Source organism: Tiliqua scincoides, chromosome 2, assembly GCF_035046505.1.
Source record: "Tiliqua scincoides isolate rTilSci1 chromosome 2, rTilSci1.hap2, whole genome shotgun sequence".
Taxonomy (NCBI): Eukaryota; Metazoa; Chordata; class Lepidosauria; order Squamata; family Scincidae; genus Tiliqua; species Tiliqua scincoides.
The window spans coordinates 167,054,303-167,074,120 of record NC_089822.1 but is presented as its reverse complement, the minus strand read 5'-3'; the positions used below and the strand labels follow the sequence as shown (position 1 = coordinate 167,074,120).

The following is a 19,818-nucleotide window of genomic DNA, read 5'->3' as shown; positions in this document are numbered from 1 at the left end:
CTGTCATGGTGTTACACAGAGAATCCATTAAGAGCCATATTTGAGTCTCTTTAAGGGCTTTAATGCACCAGGGTAAACCAATACACTTTAGACACTTTAGGCATGAACTAAGAAATTTGCTGAATCACCACAACATCACTGTATAGAGGGATCATCTTGTGGACTACTCACACAACAAGCTCATACAGAGACCCACCACTGGGAAGTGGCAGAGCAGTGAGTACCAAGGAGCGTGAGAACCCGTTTTGCTCCATTTGAATATAACGGGTTGTAATTTGGGGGCTGTCGGGAATAGTCACCCTGCAATTAAAAAAAAAACCTCTAAGTAGAAAGGCCTTTTTGATACTGAAGGAAAGTAATATGATTTACAATTTGACACACAAAACTTACCATTCATTGACAGATTCTAATAGGCCATTAGAATCTATCAATAAATCTTTTCTTTTTCATTCCTGAACATATCGCAGAGAGAACAGTCACTCTCTCTGTGTTTTTTACTTTCTTGAATGCTGTGAAACTTTACTTTTACTTTCTTGAATGGTGTGAGGAGGAGGGAGGTTAACCCTTTGCCCTGGTACTGATTCCATATCTCTGTCTCCTCCATGAAGCTGCTATTAGCCATGGAAGGGAAAACATACAGGCACAGCATATGTTTTCCCTTCTGCAAACTGATAACAGCTTTAGGTGAGAATTTAAGTCAGGAAATTGGTATGGGGGAAAGGGTCAAACCCCTTCCCCCGACACCACAGATCCAAATCAGGAGCCTACATGGCTACTTTTGAATAAAGTAAAAAAAACACAGAATCCGATCACAGAACCCCCTGGTAACATGTAGTTTAGCCCAATTATGTCCATGTGTAGCAGCTGTGGGCTGAGCGGGTGTGTGTGTTTACACTTTGGCTGTGGCAAACTGCAGTCCTATCCTTCCAGGAACAGTTCTCACGGTGCTTAATAGGAATATCTAACAAGTCGCTGTGGGAGGTATTAAAAATTTGGGACTGATTATAGTGCACAGTTAGGAAAGTTGAAAATGAGCTGCCAAGAGTATTGCGTCTCTTTGCAGATACTGCTCCTTACGGGCTCAATTCGGAATGAGCCTCTTGTGTGAAATGCTTCATTAGGAACTGCAGCCAAATACACAATCCCAGCAGGCTAAATCCCACAGCTCCCTGTGTTGAGATGCACACACAATGAGCTTGTGAAGGGTGAAGCATAGACCAGGCAGCTGCTTGTTTACACAGAAGGGCCTAACAGTAATCCTCCAAACATCCCCCCACAGTTTCACTCCTCCACTAAACACCATTCATTCAGCCCTCTGTGCATCACAGAATCCACAAGGCCTAAGAAGACCTGACCCTGTTACAGTATGTGCCCCATACAGTAAGGCAATTTGGTGGCTGGATAAGGCAGGCCTACCAGACTGCTGTTGTGTGTAAGCAAATGTAAGCATACCTGTCAGACAATGGGGCAAGGACCAATCAGGGCAAAGTGCTGAGTCATTGCACAGAACAAGGAGAGATGGGAAAAGCTGATGCAATCCCCACCCAGGATGATGCAATGACATTCCTCAGTGTTGAGGTCATGGTGTTTCCCATTGGCTGACAGGAGTATAAATGTCCAACCAGCACACTCCACTGTGTAGGTTGTAGGAGTGAGTTGCTGGACGAATCTCTGCTGGACTGACACCTGATTTGCTGACTACTTGGACTGCTGGACTGCCTCTGCTTGCCGATTTCTGGAACTGTCTTCTATCTGAAAATACTGCCTGTAAATACAATCTGGTGCTGGGACTTCCCAGGGTCTTGCCTCCTTTTTTGGGCGGTCTTCCCTGTGCTCTGAGCACCACACGCTGTAGCTGCTGGTTTGCGCTTCCCCCCCAACAAGAACAAAGGTGACTCCTTTCCCCCCCAACAAGAACATTTCTCCCAGGAGTCACTGGGAGTGTGCTTTTGTAGAAGCCAGATTTAAACCTAAATTTCCCAGGCTTAGGGTCTCAGAGCACAATCCTAACCAGGTCTACTCAGAAGTAAGTCCTATTTTGTTCAGTGGGGCTTACTCTCAGGAAAGTGTGGTTAGGATTGCAGTCTTAGTAACTTATGGCTGGGATAATTTGTTTTACAGCCCAATCCTTTTTTTTCTTTCTTTTTATAAATTTTTATTGGGTGAACCAAACAAACAAAACAAAGAAAAAAAGGAGCATTACATGGATACACGCTTGTGAGTTACATACTAATATATATATACATACACACACATACATGATCAAAGTTAATCTGCATATCAACACTTCATGCGGCTTATGTTATTATATCAAGGAATGGCCTCCAGATATCCTCAAATATATCCATGTGCAACTGACACCGATATGCCATTCGCTCAAATACTGATAAATGCAAAATATCGTCCATGCATTGGGCATATGTAGGTGGGCATCCTTCCTTCCAATGAAGTAATATAAGTCTTTTTGCTAGCTTGAGGGCACAGAGAGTCCATTTCAATTGTCCAGGTGAAAGTCTCCAAACAGCAGGTAGATAATTGAGTATTACAGTTTTACAACCCAATCCTGAGCTCCCAGTGCCCAGGGTGCAGCTGCACTGAAAATGGGTGCTGCTGCATCCTGCACATCTCTCAGGCACCGCTGGCAGCTCCTCGGGAGAAGGGGACTTTTGTCCCCTTCCCCCAGGTAAGCCGAGTAGCCCCACAATGGGGCTACTTAATTATACGCCAACCCTTGAGTCAGCATAGAATTTTGAGACTCTGTGTTGGACCAATGGCCCGGCATGGAGGCTCAGGATCCAGTGGAGCAAAGCTCCAATGGTCCCGCCTCTCTCCTGCCCCGCTCCCTCCCCCCAGAACACCTCCTCCCCGCCCTCCCTCCACCTTCCCCACCCTGCAACACCTCCTCCCCACCTCCCTGCACACCTCCACCTACCTCACCGCTGCTTGGCTGTCCACACAACCGCCAAGGTGCGGAGCTCCGATGCTCGACTGGCACTAGTCCAGCACCAGCCAGTGCTGGGCTACAACTGGCGGAGCACTGGCACTAGGGCCTGCAAACGTGCCTTATGGCACATTTGCAACAGTGCATGCCAGTGGTGAGCTGGTGCACTGAGGTCAGAATTGGGACAGAATCCTCACCATCTCTACAGAATCCTCACCATCTGTACTTTAGAGGAGTTGTTCCACCTTTCCTCCTAGTGTTTTCATTATTTCAGGCATCATCTTAGTCCTTTGATAACACCCTTCATAGTCAAGGGCGAAACGTTAGAGAGAGCTGAACTAGTTCAATGTTGTCTTAAAGCCAGTGGAAAGGATTTTTTACTCCATGACAACTCCGACCACTGAAGCCTCCATTCCTATGTTTGTGCATGCTATTTTGTTGGCACAGGACCAAGGCATGTAAAGGCACCAGAAGGATTCAGCTACACACATGTGACATCAAACCCACCTTCTCTTTCCCACATTATGCCTCCCTCCCTGCCCCCCTCCATGTCCAGAAACTACCCATTCCTCCCCCTCCCCATTCCATTCACCCTGTGCCCTCTCTGCAACCTTATCTTTTGCTAGTGGATGGTGGCTTGGCCACTGGCTTTTGTGTGTCGCCTCCTATATCCCCTAAATCAGTATTTCTCAGACTGTGAGTTGGGACCCACTAGGTAAGTTGCAAGCCGATTTTAGGTGGGTCATATAACACCTTGAGCAGCCACCATTGAAAAATAGATGGGTGCTGGAAAGGAGGGGGCTGTGTGATTATTTTGCTTGTGTGAAGGTTGTAGATAGGCTTTTTTTGCTTTCTGATTCACTTAACTATTGGAATATGGCTGAGAAATAACCCAACTTATTGCTGCATTCTCAGGCAAGCAGCAGGCTCTGGCATTACAATGGCTGCACTTCTAGATTGATGATGTCACTTCCGGCCATGGTATCACTTCTAGTTAATAACAGTGGGTCCCAGACAGGTTGTTATTCTAAAAAGTGGGTTTTGGTGCTGAAATGTTTGAGAATCACTGTCCTAAATATTCAAAGAGAAACATGACATTCAGGGCTACAACAAGTCTTTCACCGCTGCCCTGGAAAGATTATGACAACCCTTCATAAGTCTAGCTGAATGGTTCTCACACATTTAGCACTGGGACTCACTTTTTAGAATGAGAATCTGTCAGGACCCACCGGAAGTAATATCATGACCAGAAGTGACATCGTCAAGCAGGAAAATTTTTTAACAATCCTAGGTTGCAATCCTACTTGCACTTACCCAGGAGTAAGTTCCATTGACTATCCTTGTTAAAAGAATATACATAGTAGGTTGTTAAAAGTACAGGTCTGTAACATTTCCCCAAATGCAGTCACATACCATGATAGCATCAAGTCTAATATATTAAAAATAAAATTCTGAAATGTATGGGGACCTACCTGAAATTGACTTGCAACCCACTTAGCGGGTCCCGACTCACATTTTGAGAAAGGAGCTTTAGATCTGAAGCTGTTGCTGTTCAGGTTCCTATCAATGATTTCGTGATCGGATGGAGAAAGCAGCCTTTCTACATTTTCAGCTCAATCCTGTCCCCCACCAGTTCACACAATGCAGTGGTGCCAATGCAGCATGCACTGCATTGTAGGGGGAGACAGCCTGGGAGAGGTAAGTAAAAATATTGTCAAGCCCTACTAATAAGTGCGAGAGAGTTTTCCCACCAAAAGGCCTCAATAGACCTCAAGGGGACCTGCCCCCAAATTTCACCAACACCATCTAATCCAGGGGTTCTCAAACTTTGAGACCTGAAAAATAATACATACATTTACATGACACCTCTATATTACAGCTGGTTGTGACCTAAACTTTGAGAACCCCTGGAGTAAGTTTATTTCCGATGAGTAAGAAAGGATTACAGCTGATACCTTACTGAGCACAATGGGCAGAGTAAAATAAATAGCATCTTTTTCAAACACCTCCACCTAGCTCAGTATTGCCTACACTTCGTGACAGCAACTTTCCAGGGCTTCAGACCAAGGTCTTCCCCAGCCCAACCTGGAGATTCCTGGATGGAACCTGAGTCTTCAGAGCTCTGCAAGCCCCTTTCAAGCTGCTCACAACACCCCTGGGGTTGCAACCTCCACTTGAGAGCCCCTCCCCTAAGCAGTCCTCCTTTCCATTCCACTCCTTGGTCAATTCGATTGCGAATAGCTTGGCAAGAGAAAAGGAGCCATTGGGGCTTTATTCCATAACATGGAGACAGCAGTTTATTTTCAAATAAAGCCAACTTAAAAGAAATACAAAGTTCAGCTGCTATTCTTCTTTTGTAGCCTCCTGGCATACTCCAGTTACCGAATGCTGTTGTATTATGACATAGGACACATGTTACTTGTGTTGCACACCCTTAGGATGGCCAGGCACTCTGGGCAGAGTCTAAGGTTCGTCTCAGGTCTAAGTTGAGCCAGTTGTTCACACCTGAGTTCAGAGAACTGTATTCAGAACAAAGGAGGTACAAGGCAGGAGAGACCTGCATCCCCAAATACTCCCCAAAGAGTTAAAAGCGCAACCTGAATCAATATACTTTGCTTCAAGCTTGTAAAATCTGTGTCAGATCACTCCACTTCCACTTTCCAGTACGTACACTTTCCCATACATACAGTTTCTTGCCTATTCTTTACAAAATTTCACAAAGGAACAGTACATTCTGCTGCAACCCTCCTCTTTTCATGCTACTGTGGGGCTTATCTGCTGGGAAGGATCTGGTAGAACCTTCAGCTTGCTATTTCACTGTTGCAAGCAATTTTACAGAAATGAGGCTAAACTATAGAATTTTACTAGCTGCTTTTAGTAAGAGGCAGAAAGAGGCCTTCTGTTTTTGAACCAAAGTTTTGAGGCCCAGAACTTCATTGCAATCTATTCCCATCGCTTCCATAGCTAAGAAAGACCTGGGACCCCTGTCTGTTCACTATACTTGTCTTTTTCAGAAAGTGGTATCCTTCTGCACCAAATAACCAGACAGTGTCAGGAGAAAACGGTGCAGTTTTAATAGTAATCTGGCCGAACATGTGGAACATCAAGGCAGTGGCGTCACAAGGAGGTTGCGAGGGGTGCGGTCCTCACCGGGTGACACGCACAGGGGGGTGACGTGCACTGGGGGGGTGACACACTAAAATTGCAGTGGTTGGGAGTAACCCCATCATATTATATACCGTTGGATGTGGAATTTTGAGCAGAATGCAGTGCAAAACACCTGAGTGAAATATCTTCTTTCTCTCAAATGCTATGACCAAAAAACTGGTGAACAAAAAATGCATGGATCCCTACAGAAAGTGTAAGTGAGCCATATCGTGTGTTTACTCGTGAGTAGATGTTTACTCACCAGTAAGCAAACGTGCTTTGGCTAGTGTGGAAGATCAGGTGAAGGAGAGTGCAAGGCTACCAGAATGGTCCTGATCCTATGCACCTGCAGCTAAACAAGTGCTCCAGAAGGCAACCTCCCCCCCCCCCCATCCACTAAAAAGGATCAAAACAGAGGCTTCAGCTGATAAGGTGAACTTTTTTGAGACTTGCAAAGCGAGATGGATCCTGACAGTGATCTGGTTTAAACAGAAGTTCTTAAATTGAACTGGGCACTGAATAGGGCTGAAAACCTTACTGGTTTTGGAGGGGGGGGGGGTGTTATTGCAGGCAGGCCACAGAGGAAATTCACTTGGTGAACCAGGGCTGGCTTCTGCTTATTTAATTGTTTGTTTTACTGTAATTATTTATATTTATTTATTTTAATTTGCCTGATGATGTCACTTCTACCATAACATCACTTCTGGTGGGTCTTGGACAGCCTGTCATTCTTAAAAGTGGGTCCCGGTGCAAAAGGTTTGAGAACTGCTGCAATAAGGTGTTAGTAAGTTGACACCCGGAGGGGTGTGTGTGACACCACTAGTGACCAAAATCACTAAAATCATAATTTGAAAGAATACCATCATGTTATAAATCAATCATTGCGTAATTTCATGCTGAATGTGTTCTATCTTTGTTCTATCAAAAGGTACAGCCAACAAACCAGTTGGGGTGGAGTGATGGTACATCACCACACCCACCACCTGGGGTGTTGCCCCGCCCATTGCATGGGGGGGGGTGACGCGCTGGCATCCCGCACTGGGTGATGTGAATTCTAGTGACGTCACTGCATCAAGGCATGTCCGCCGCATTCCTTTTGGTACATCTGTGAAAAGAACATGCAGCTTGTCTGTGTCTGTGTCTGGCAGTCGTTTTGCATGTCCTCTTGAAACAATATTCTTTGCTGATTTTGTGTACACACATACAGAATATCATGCGTGAGTATCCAGAAGAGCAGTTTTATAGAAGGCTCAGTCTGCAATGTTTTAAACCACTGAGTTGACGAGCCTGTTGACTGCAAGGTTGGCAGTTCAAATCCACCCGACCGTGTGAGCTCCCATTGCTTGTCCCAGCTCCTGCCAACCATGCAGTTCAAAAGCATGTAAAACTGTGAGTAGATAAATAGGTACCACCTTGGTGGGAAGGTAACAGCGTTCCGTGTGCTTAGGTGTTTAGTCATGTCAGCCACATAACCACAGAAATTGTCTATGGACAACACCAGCTCTTTGGCTTAGAAACAAAGCTGAGCACTGTCCCTAGAGTCTGAAATGACTAGGCTTAACTCGGGGGGGGGGGACGGGACGGGACCCTTTACCTCTATTAGAACAAACTTCAACTTTCACTAGTTTCGCAGGAAATGCAGAGAGTATTCACTTGCTGATGGTAACTTACCACTGGAAAGCATGGTGGAGTTTCATATGCATATAGCAACTCTTGCTACGTGAACGTGCTTATCCTTCTGGATGGGTTAGCTGGCAAGCCTTTCCTATTGAAAAATTACTTGTAATTTTTTAAATAAATGTTTAATAGATGTCATATGTTTACAGAGCTTGAATAATGGGGGAAATCTCCCCCAAAAGATCTGGTCTGTCTCCCTGGCTATGGGCCTTCCTTCTTTGCCTCTTAGCCTCAGACTGTTGGCCAAGTGTCTCTTCAAACTGGGAAAGGCCATGTTGCACAGCCTGCCTCCAAGCAGGCTGCTCAGAGGCCAGAGTTTCCCACTTGTTGAGGTCCACTCCTAAAGCCTTCAGATCCCTCTTGCAGATGTCCTTGTATCGCAACTGTGGTCTACCTGTAGGGCGCTTTCCTTGCACGAGTTCTCCATAGAGGAGATCCTTTGGGATCCGGCCATCATCCATTCTCACGACATGACCGAGCCAACGCAGGCGTCTCTGTTTCAGCAGTGCATACATGCTAGGGATTCCAGCTCGTTCCAGGACTGTGTTGTTTGGAACTTTGTCCTGCCAGGTGATGCCGAGAATGTGTCGGAGGCAGCGCATGTGGAAAGCGTTCAGTTTCCTCTCCTGTTGTGAGCGAAGAATCCATGACTCCCTGCAGTACAGAAGTGTACTCAGGACGCAAGCTCTGTAGACCTGGATCTTGGTATGTTCCGTCAGCTTCTTGTTGGACCAGACTCTCTTTGTGAGTCTGGAAAATGTGGTAGCTGCTTTACCGATGTGTTTGTTTAGCTCGGTATCGAGAGAAAGAGTGTCGGAGATCGTTGAGCCAAGGTACACAAAGTCATGGACAACCTCCAGTTCATGTCCAGAGATTGTAATGCAGGGAGGTGAGTCCACATCCTGAACCATGACCTGTGTTTTCTTCAGGCATACACACACACACACACACACACACACAAAATATACGAGGGTCGCCTACAGAAAGTAATGCACCACATTTTTTTTTCTCAGCCTACAGTAATGGTACGAATGTGAAACTTTAGATATACATTATTTGAATTTTCAGGAGTGCACACACAAATTTTTGGTTTCTTCAGACAGATAGGGTAGCTGCAGCAGTGTTTTGAAATGGCGTCTGTAAGTGATGTACGTTACAAGCAGCGTGTCGTCATTGAATTTCTCACTGTGGAGAAAGAAACTGTTGGGAACATTCACAAACGTTTGTGTACAGTTTATGGAGAATCTGCAGTCAACAGAAGTACGGTTAGTCGCTGGGCACAGAGAGTGAGGCCATTAGAAGGCGGTTCGGCAGAGCTCCAAGATTTGCAGCGTTCGGGGCGGCCATCCATGGCTGCCACACCTGACAAAACGCAGCTTGCTGATGTGCTCATTCGCGAGGACCAATGCATAACGACTAGGCAGTTGGCGCTGAAGCTGTCAATCAGCAAAGGAAGTGTGGATGCAATCATCCGTGCTCTTGATTACTCAAAAGTGTGTGCACGATGGGTTCCGCGCTGTCTTACGGTGGACCACAAATCTCTCAGAAAAAACATTTCTTCTGAGTTGCTGAAACGTTTTGAAGATGAGGGGGAAGCGTTCTTGTCCAGGATTGTGACAGGTGATGAAACCTGGGTTCACCATTTTGAGCCCGAAACAAAACGACAGTCGATGGAATGGCGTCATCCTCAATCTCCACAGAAGAAAAAATTCAAAGCAACTGCTTCCGCCGGTAAGGTCATGATCACTGTGTTTTGGGACTGTGAGGGCGTCATACTAATTGATGTGATGCCAAGAGGCAGCACCATTAATTCTGAAGCTTATGTGAAGACATTAACCAAACTCAAGAAGCGCTTCCAGCGACTTCGGCGCCATAACAACCCAGGTGAATGTTTGATTCAACATGATAACGCTCGGCCTCACACAAGTTTGAGGACTTCGGAACACATCACTAAACAGGGTTGGACTGTGTTACCCCATCCTCCCTACAGCCCTGACCTGGCTCCCTCAGACTTCCACTTGTTTGGGCCATTAAAGGATGCCATTCGCAGAAGACATTTTGAGGATGACGAAGAGGTGATTCGCACAGTGCAGAAATGGCTTCGTGACCAGAACAAGGAGTGGTACCGACAGGGCATACATGCCCTTGTGTCTCGCTGGAGGAAGGCCATAGAACTGGATGGAGATTACGTGGAAAAATAGGGAGTGTAGAAGAAACATCATTCTTTCTTGTGTGTAAGTTTCATTGTGTTCAATAAATAATTGTTGAAGAAAAAAATGTGGTGCATTACTTTCTGGGCGACCCTATTGTATAGGTTAGAGACCTATAGAAGCAGAAAATGGGTTCTGATTGGTCCTGAATACACTGCTCTCATTGGTTAGAATACTTGTCAATCACACTGGGACACAGAGCAATGTAATGGATGAATTCTAAAGGAAGATGTGTCATGGAAGTTATGACTGCATGCTGTTCTTCTCTTATATTAGACAAAACGGATTTCTACAAACAGATCTTTGTAAGATCCTTCTCTACATTCGCACAACAGCTCTGGGATCAAAAGCAGCTCCCCAATAGCCTTGCCTGTTCATACAATCTTGGGAGACCATTCCCAACTCCCAAAGAATATCAATATATATTATATACTGTATATTAAATTATAGCACTATATACTATAATATATAGTATATCAATCAACCCCCAAAGCAGATCAATATATAGTTGATGAAATGGCAGAAAGTATAATTAGCAGTGTCATCTTATGCATGCCCAAGTCCCATTGTTTCAGTGGAACCAGAAGTATTAGTGGATTGCAGCTTACGCCGCTGATAAAGTAGTCTGCTCTAAAGGAATAAAATGTTTTTTCATACACTTGTGAGTTGACTATCAGAGATGACTGTGATTCCATTGTCAGAGGAATACCTGAATTAGGTGCTGGTGTTGGAATTTGGATGCAATGCTGCCTGCCGGTATGTGGAGGGCAAGGTCCTGTCCAGACCTCTAGACCTGCCCTGTATGACCCTCCAGAAGGAGTGGTCCTAACACTACTCCCTTCCTCCTTTTCTGCACACAGTTTCTTTTCCTTCCAAACCCATTGCAGGAGAAGGACGTGAGGGATGCATGCTCTGTCTCCACAATGCCAGTTCACATTCCTCCATACTCCCACAGAAGGAGCACAGCTTTTAGGGCTCTCTGTTCCAAAGTAGTAGGAGCCTCTAACCAATCAGAAGTTGTATATAAGCAACTGTAAAACTGTGAGTAAAGTATTTCTTAAGAAACTAACCAGCCTCCTGTATATGCTTTATTGATAGCAACTAGCTGGGTGATATATCTTACCATAGGGAAGAGGGTGCTTTCGCTTTGCTTCCCTCCTTTCCCAACAGTTTGTAACTCAGAAAAAAGCAAATTCTATACACTTGTGGGTTGACTATCCGAGATGAGTGCAATTCCATTACACAGGCCTACAAAATTGAGGGTCAGAAAAGTTTTTCCCAAACTTTTTGGTGGTTTGATATGAATTTGCGGTGCAGATTCCAAAAATGGGATCCATTTTGCCCTATCACGTCTAGTTTTGGGAGACACGGCATAGCCTCTTTAGTGAATGGTTCAAGCAGCTTCCTCATGAAGAAGCCATGGTGTATGCTTCCTCATGAGGAAGCTGCTTGAACCATTCACTAAAGAGGCTATGCCTTGTCTCCAAAACTAGACGTGATAGGGCAAAACGGATGCCATTTTTGGAATCGGCACCCCAAATATACCCAGGAATTGGTGTAACGTTTAAGGAAGCAAAATGTGTGTTGGCCTGTGTTATCAGAACAACAACTGACAGCCCAATCCTATGCATGTCTACTCAGAACTAAGTCCCATTAGAGTCAATGGGGCTTACTCCCAGGAAAGTGTGGATAGGATTGAGCTGTGAATCAGGTATTGGTAACTCCAGAAAAGCAATGCCTCAGTGAAAGTGTTCCAGTGGGAAAGCAACCATATGGGCAACCAATCCTAAACCGCACTGCCATGGGAAGGCTGACCGGCCTGCCCTGTATCCAATGAGGGGTTGGGGCCAAAAGCGGTTCAGCCTGGGACAAGGGAAATCACTTCCCCTTACCCTGGGCCCTACAGATCCAATGGGGCTACTTGGATCTGTACCATCTCAAGAGGTGGTGTAGATCTGAGCAACCTGGAACCACCCCATGCTGCCTGAGACCGGGGTTAAGATCTGGCAAAAGGATTCACCCCCACTCACCAGCCGCCTGCACTCCTCCCCCAACCCCAAAATGCCTCTTCCCAGCCCTCCTCACGTCCCCCCAACCCCCACATCAGTCTGACTTGGCCAGCGCATGCTTACCTCTTCTGCCAGCCCAGTGTGGCTTGGGCTGGCTGCCTGGAGGCCGGCACACATCCATGCAGCAGCCTCCCTCCTCTAAAGGTGGCACGAAAGTGCTTTACGGCACTTTCGCAATACTCTTTGGCTGCTGCAAGGAAATTGCGCCAGCAAAGGGCACTCTCAGAATTGTGTCCTGAGAAGCACAAGTGCCACCACCAGCCTGCTCAAGTTAGGTTTGTGGAGACACATACCTAAGTGTAAAGGTTCTTCTGTCCCTTTTCTCTCATTTTGCTTGTCTACACACACACACACCTATTTACCTCTATTTTTGGTGAGAGAAGAGGTGGGGAAACCCATCTCCAGCAGTATTTTTGAAGCAGATTGTGGCAGATAAAATTATACAACTTATAGAGACTAGAACAAGTAGCAATGAAGCCATTTGATAGGAAATTTATGGAAGTGTGGGGAAAAATCTCTCACAAAGTGTTAGTTCAAGGTGAATTTGCAGTCACTGTGTGCATTTAACATTTTCATATCATTGAGGGAAAAATTTTTTGGCTGACTACTTTACTTACAGCAATTTTGATGTCCTTGTTTCTCAAGGTAAATATCATAGGACTGAGAAATGGAGTTATTATGGTATACGGTAATGATACTAGAGTATCATTATCTGAGCTGTCCTTGGTATTTGACTTGAAGTAGATGATGGCGGCAAACCCATAGTGCACAATCACCACAGTGAGATGGGAGGCACAAGTGGAGAAGGCTTTCTGCCGGCTCTCAGTGGAGGGAATGCTCAGGATGGTAGACAAGATAAAGGCATATGTCAACATGATGAACAGGAAACTGCCTGCTAAGCCCACAGTGGAGGTAACAGAGACTATCATTTCAGCAGTGTTGTCATCACTGCAAGCTAGTTTAACCACTGTCCTCATATGGCAAAAGAAATGGTTGATAGTATTAGAGCTACAATAAGGCACTGTAAAGACCACAGCGGCTTCAGTTAGAGATATGAAAAATCCCCCAACCCAAGAAATAGCTACAAGCCATACAATCACCCTCACATTCATGAGGATTGGATAACGCAAGGGATAGCATATAGCTAGGAATCGGTCATAGCCCATGAATGTTAGGATGAGACAGTTTGTGCCACCCAGTCCAAGGAAGAAAATCATTTGTGCTGCACATCCAGCAAAAGAGATTATTTTACTTACTGATACCAAATCCACCAGCATTTTGGGGACAATGGCAAAACCGTAAAACGTCTCAGAAACAGACAAAGCAAAAAGGAAGATATACATGGGGACGTGGAGGCTCTGATCCAACCCGATGACTATCATTATCAGCGTATTTCCCATCAAAGTTAGGATGTACATGATGAAGAACGTAACAAAAAGAAAAGGCTGCAGCTCTGGAAACATGGAAAACCCAATCAGGATAAATTCTGTCACGTGTGTTTGATTCCTCTTCATGGTCTTGTAGCACTTTGGACCTTGAATGGAAAGAAGAGAAAACAGTAATGTAAAGCAAACACTTTATACACTAAGGAACTGATTGGGTACACATCTGTATTGAGATTGTCTTGCTAATTCTGAAGGGATCTTTGGCAGCATGCTATGAATAAGGACTCCCTGTCAAATGAAGCCATCAACATGCCTCTTTCAAAAGAAAGGAAAAAATTACAACAGAGGACACATCTGTTCTTAGAGGTGCCTTTTTCAATGTTGGATTTTTCTGTATGCGAAGATTTGGAAACTTACAGTCTGAGTTAGTCCTTCCTCTACGTATGACAATGTACAAACCTGGAAAAAGCCCATTCTGAGGCCATGGCAAGCTGCTGCCCGTGAGTATTGACAATACTGACCTTGCTGGACCAAGGGCCTGGCTCAGTATATGGTCAATTCTTAAGTGCTATTAAAGGACAATGAAACATTTTTGCACATCTCAAAATATTCCCTCAGTAATTTCTCATTTTAAAAATTCCACTCTGTTCCCATTGTCAACAAATGTGCTTCTCAGTAGACAAATTTGCAGTTAATATTTGGTACGAGATTTAAGAGTTTGGCAAGCAATTGCCACCAGTATCTCCTGCTGACCCATTTCTCACCAATTCATGTCAGCACATTATTAACTATTGTTCGTCTTTCACTGAGCACAGCATACCATACAGTGTGCTAACGATGTACCATTCAGTTTCCTCTTGTTCACCAAACCATGATTCCTCTAAATTATGGAAAATGCAGAGAATTCCTCATCTCGCACAAGAAAAGAAGAACGCTAAATGAAATTTAAAAACCGAGTTTTTTTTAAACATATCAGACCAGAGGAAAATAATCATGTGCCCGTTGTCTTCTAAAACAAGCTATATCATTCCATTTTGTTGTTAAAAATAATTAAGCATTACTTCAATTGATAATGTGAACTTGTTCCTCCAGGACTGAAAAGTCTCTTCTATTGTTTTTTGAAAAGTTACAGTTTAGTCTCAGCAGGTTTATGTGCGTGACTCTTATATGTTTTAAAAAATCACTCCTGTTCCTTTGAGACTTGAAGTACATATTATCTCAGAAGTTTCTCTTCATGAGCAACAAGTGATCCATTTTACTGTATTGGAGAGATGCAAAAAAAATAAATGAATAGTGCAGACATCTTCCTCTTTTCTTTCCTGTCTTCCCAGACTATTTGCTGATGATGTTCAAAAATTCCTGTTTGATGTGCTCTACCACAGTTGTGATGGTAACCCAATTGTCTTTAATGATGCCAGTAGCTCAGTGGTTCTCATGCTTTAAGCACCAGGACCCACTTTTTAGAATGAGAATCTGTCAGGACCCACCAGTAGTGATGTCATGACCAGAAGTGACATCATCAAGCAGGAAAATTTTTAACAATCCTAGGCTGCAATCCTACCCATGCTTTCCCAGGAGTAAGTCCCATTTACTATCATTGTTAAAAGCATATACAGGTTGAGACTCATTATTTGCGAGGGTTCCATTCCAAGAACTCACTGGATGGCAAAAAATGCACTATAGTAAATCAATTTACAGCCTTGCTGATCTTTGTCATGCACACAGAGACAATCAGTCTCTCTCCAGGAGCATATAGACCTGTCTAATGAAGACTTCACTTCATGCATGACCAGTAACCATTTCATGATCACCATGAAATGATTTGTGAATGTTTTAATGAAAAAGAGTGTATTAACATTCTTAATAATAATAATTTGATGAAGTGGGCTGAAATAAGTTGTTGCTGCCCAATCCCCACAACACCCCATGTGGCGATGCAAAAAAGATAGAGATTTCTTGGTGCTCACTGAACTCTAGTCAAACTCAGTATTGCCTACACTTCCTGGCACTGACTTTCCAGGGCTTCAGACCAGGGTCTTCCCCAGCCATCCTGGGGATTCCAGATGGAATCTGGTTCTTCAGAGCTTTGCAAGCCCCTCCTAAGCAGCTTGCAATGCCCTTGGGGTTCACAATCTCCACTTTGAGAGCCCCTCCCCTAAGCAGTCCTGCCTCCCATTCCACTCCTTTGTCAATGCTACTGTGAATGGTTCAGCAAGGGGAAAGGAGCCATTGGGGCTTTGTTACATGTGACTACAGCAAAATATGAAGTTGGCAATTTATTTTCAAGTCCAGCCGCTATTCTTCTTTTCTAGCCTCATGACATTTTCCACATACTGGAGCAAGTCATGTTTTATACTGGAGCATAAGTCAATTTGTATTATGACTTAGGGCACATGGTACTTGCCTTTTTCAGAAACTGGTATCCTTCCACACCAAATCCCCAGACTGTGTCAGGTGAAAACTGTGCAGTTTTAATGGCAGTCAGGCTGAACATGTGGAACGTCAAGGCAAGTCCGCATTCCTTTTGGTACCTGTATGAAACGAACATGCCCCTTGCCTGTGTCTGGCAGTCTTTTTGCATGTCCTCTTAAAACGATATTCTTCAGAGGTTTTGTGTACATACGTACAGAATCAGTAACAGCTAATGGTTTCTTACCATTGAAAAGCATGGTTGAGTTTCATAAGAAAATAACATCTGGAGTCCTTAATAGATGAATGTGTTTACCTTTCTGTTACTAGCATGAGTTTACTTACTTGATGAGTTCAATAAATGTATCATTGATTAAATGGTGCTATAACTGCAAAGTGCAGCGCAATCCTAATCCCCAAACTGGGCCAGCACAAATCACTTGAGCCGACCCGGGGGTGTTGCAAATGTGCAGTAAGGCATGATGGCATTGATTCAGGAGTTGGGGATTCCAGCGCAAGGAGTTGTACTGGCCTCCCTGTACCAGATCCAGGCCTGGCAGGGTAAGTTTGCGTCGACCTAGCTCAGCCAACACAGGGATGGGGAGGGTGGGGAGGATGTGGGGAGGAGGCATTCCAGGGTGGGGCAGGGTGGGCAGTGGGTGCTTCTGGGGGTGGGCGGGCAGACAGCGGGAGGCGGAGCCAGAATCTGGTGGTTTTGCTGGATCCTGTTCCCATTCCCAAGTGGCGCAGAGCAGCCTCTGGTTGCTCTGGTCTGCTTGGATTCGCGCCTCCTGAGGTGGCGCAGATCCGAGTAGACCCAATGGGGCGAGTGCAGCGCAACACAGGGTAAGGGGAGAGTTTTCCCCTTGCCTCGGATTGCACTGATTCTGGCCCCAAACTTGCACTGGATGAAGTGAAGGCCCACTGGCCTGCCTGCTCCAGTGCAAGTTTGATTGCGCCCTTAGTTAACCATAACCAAATAGTTATAAAGATAAAATTATTTAACTACAGTATGTGGCAGATGAAATAATTAACAGCGCAATCCCATGCGTGTCTACTCACTAGTAAGTCCCAATGCATTCAGTGATGCTTACTTCCAAGAATGTATGTATGAGATTGCAGTTTCAGTCATAGATTAAGTGGTCTACTCTAAGTGAATAAGGGTGCAATCCTAACCAACTTTCCAGCACCAACATAAGAGCAATGAAGCTCCAAGGTAAGGGAACAAACATTCCCTTACTTTGAGGAGGCTTCCATGAGTGGCATCCAACTGCAGGATGCAGCACACGTCCCATTGGCACTGCTATGCCAGCGTTGGAAAGTTGGTTAGGATTTGGGCCTAAAACTGTGTTCTATGCACTTGTGGGTTGACTTTCAGAGATGACTGTGATTCCATTATCAGAAGAATACCTGAATGAGGTTTTGGTAAGGCCAGAAAGCCTTAGAATTTGAGTGCTCCAGTGTGGAAGCCATCTGCTCAACCTGGGATCATGGAGACATATACCTAATTGCAAGGGTTCTTCTGTCCCTTTTCTCATGTTGCTTCTCCCCCATCACAAATCTATTAACCTCTATTTTTGGTGAGAGAAGAAGGAGGAAACCCATTTCCTGCAGTATTTCTGAAGCACAATGTAGCGAAAGTACTCCCTGGAACAGATAGAGAAAATTATATGGCCTAATGAGACCCCAAAAAGTAGCAATGAAGCCATGTGGTAGGAAACTTATGGAAGTATGGGTAAAAAACTCTCACAAAGTGTTAGTTCAAGTTGAATATCTTTGCAGACATTCTGTGCATTTAATATTTTCATATCTTTGAGGAAAGTATTTTTGGGCTGAATAATTTCTTTACAGCAACTTTGATGTCCTTGTTTCTCAAGGTAAATATCATAGGACTGAGAAATGGAGTAATTATGGAATAGGGTATTGACAACATAGCATCGTTGTCTAAGGCATTCAGGACAGTTGACTTGAAGCAGACAACAGCAGCAAACCCATAGTGCACAATCACCACAGTGAGGTGGGAGGCATAGGTTGAGAAGGCTTTCTGTTGGCTCTCCATGGAGGGAAATTGCAGGATGGTATAGATGATAAAGATGTATGTTAACATAATTAACAGGATACTGGTAGCTAAGACCGAAGTAGGGATAACAGAGATTATTACTTGAGCAGTGTTATCATCACTGCAAGCTAATTTAGCCACTGACAACATATGGCACAGGAAGTGGTTGATAGTGTTGGAGCTACAATAGGGCAAACTAAAGACCATAGCTGCTTCAGATAGAGAGACCAGAAATCACCCAACCCCTGAAACAGCTATAAGCCACGCAATCACCCTCACATTCATGAGGACTGGGTAACGCAAGGGATAGCATATAGCTAGGAATCGGTCATAGCCCATGATTGTTAGAATGAGACAGTTTGCTGCACATCCAGCAAAAGAGATTGTTTTACTATCTGATACCAAATTCACCAGCATTTTGGGGACAATGGCAAAACTGTAAAACATCTCAGAAACAGACACAGCAAAAAGGAAGATGTACATGGGGACATGGAGGCTCCGATCCAACCCGATGACTATCATTATCAGCATATTTCCCATCAAAGTTAGGATGTACATGATGAAGTACGTAACAAAAAGAAAAGGCTGCAGCTGTGGATACATGGAAAACCCAAGCAGAATAAATTCTGTCACATGTGTTTGGTTCCTCTTCATGGTCTTGTAGCACTTTGGACCTTGAATGGAAAAAAGAGGAAACAGTAATGTAAAGCAAGCACTTTATACACTAAGGAACCGATTGGGTACACATCACTGTTGAGTTTGTCTTGCTAATTCTGAAGGGATCTTTGGCAGCTTGCAATGAATAAAGGGCTCCCTCTCAAATGAAGCCATGAAATTGCCCTCTGGCAGTCAGGTGTCTCTTTCAAAAGAAATAAACTACAATAGAAGCCACATCTGTGCCTTTTTTAAAATGTCGGATTCATCTTCTATTTGCTAAGATTTGGAAACTTACAGTCTGAGTTCGTCTTTCCTCTACGTATGACAATGTAAATGACACTGATGAGGAGTTAACATAAGTTTTCTCCATCATGTGTGCACAGTGCCTATGAGAGGAGGGTTCAGGAGGTACATCATACCTGGGCTGGGGGTCAAAAAGGGGGTCTCGGAGCTGAACATTTCTTGGGATCTCAGAAAATGTTTGCATATATTTGCATATATTGAAGACTAGCATTCACATTTTGTGTAAGCCTGCATAGTTTTTTATATAGGTGTGTATCACTTAATGAAGGCAGAGATATGTTCCCTGATCTCCTTTGTTATGCAATTAAGGGCACAATCCAAAGGGGAAGTTGGGCCAGCGCAACTCCCTTGAGTTGGCCCAAGAGTGTCGCAAAAGTGCCATAAAGCACTTTTGTGCCACTCTGAAGGGAGTTAGGCTGGCGCGCTGAAGTTTGCCAGCCTCCCTGCACTGACACAGGCCCCGGATAACAGGTGGGTTGCACCAGCCAAACTTGGCTGGCGCAGGGGTCTGGGGGGGCATGGGGAGGGCAGGGAGGAAGGTGTTCCAGGGCGGGGAGAGGGTGGGTGGTTGGAGTTCCCAGGGTGGGTGGGCGGGGAGCAGGAGGTAGGGCCAGGACCCAGCAGTTATGCCGGATCCTGAACCCTGTTCCCAGGCAGCACAGAGCTACCTCTGGCACTGGCTGCTCTGTTCTGCTCAGATCTGCGCCGCATCCTGAGGTGGTCCCACTGGGGCCACTGCAGCACAACACAGGGTAAGGGGAAACGATTCCTCTTGCCTCGAGCTGTGCTGCTTTTGGCCCCAAACTTGCACTGGATACAGGGCCGGCACTATAAAAAGAAGTTTCAATATAAATTCTTTCTCTTTATCTGAATTTATCTCTGAATAGCTGAGAAACGGCTCCATTTCTCAGTTTGAGGGAGAATGAACTACTGTATTATGTTGTATATCACTCGGACTGAG

General features: G+C 44.8%; 1 protein-coding gene and 1 pseudogene across 1 annotated transcript; both read right to left on the bottom strand.

Moving 5' to 3' along the window:
* Positions 1 to 12,616: 12,616 nt before the first annotated feature.
* On the bottom strand, positions 12,617 to 13,558 carry LOC136641614 (olfactory receptor 10X1-like). Its single transcript, XM_066617566.1, has one exon. It carries the CDS (start codon positions 13,556 to 13,558, stop codon positions 12,617 to 12,619), a length of 942 nt encoding a protein of 313 aa, XP_066473663.1.
* A 4,084-nt stretch (positions 13,559 to 17,642) lies between these two features.
* LOC136638871 (olfactory receptor 10X1-like) lies at positions 17,643 to 18,551 on the bottom strand (annotated as a pseudogene).
* Between the last annotated feature and the right edge of the window lie 1,267 nt (positions 18,552 to 19,818).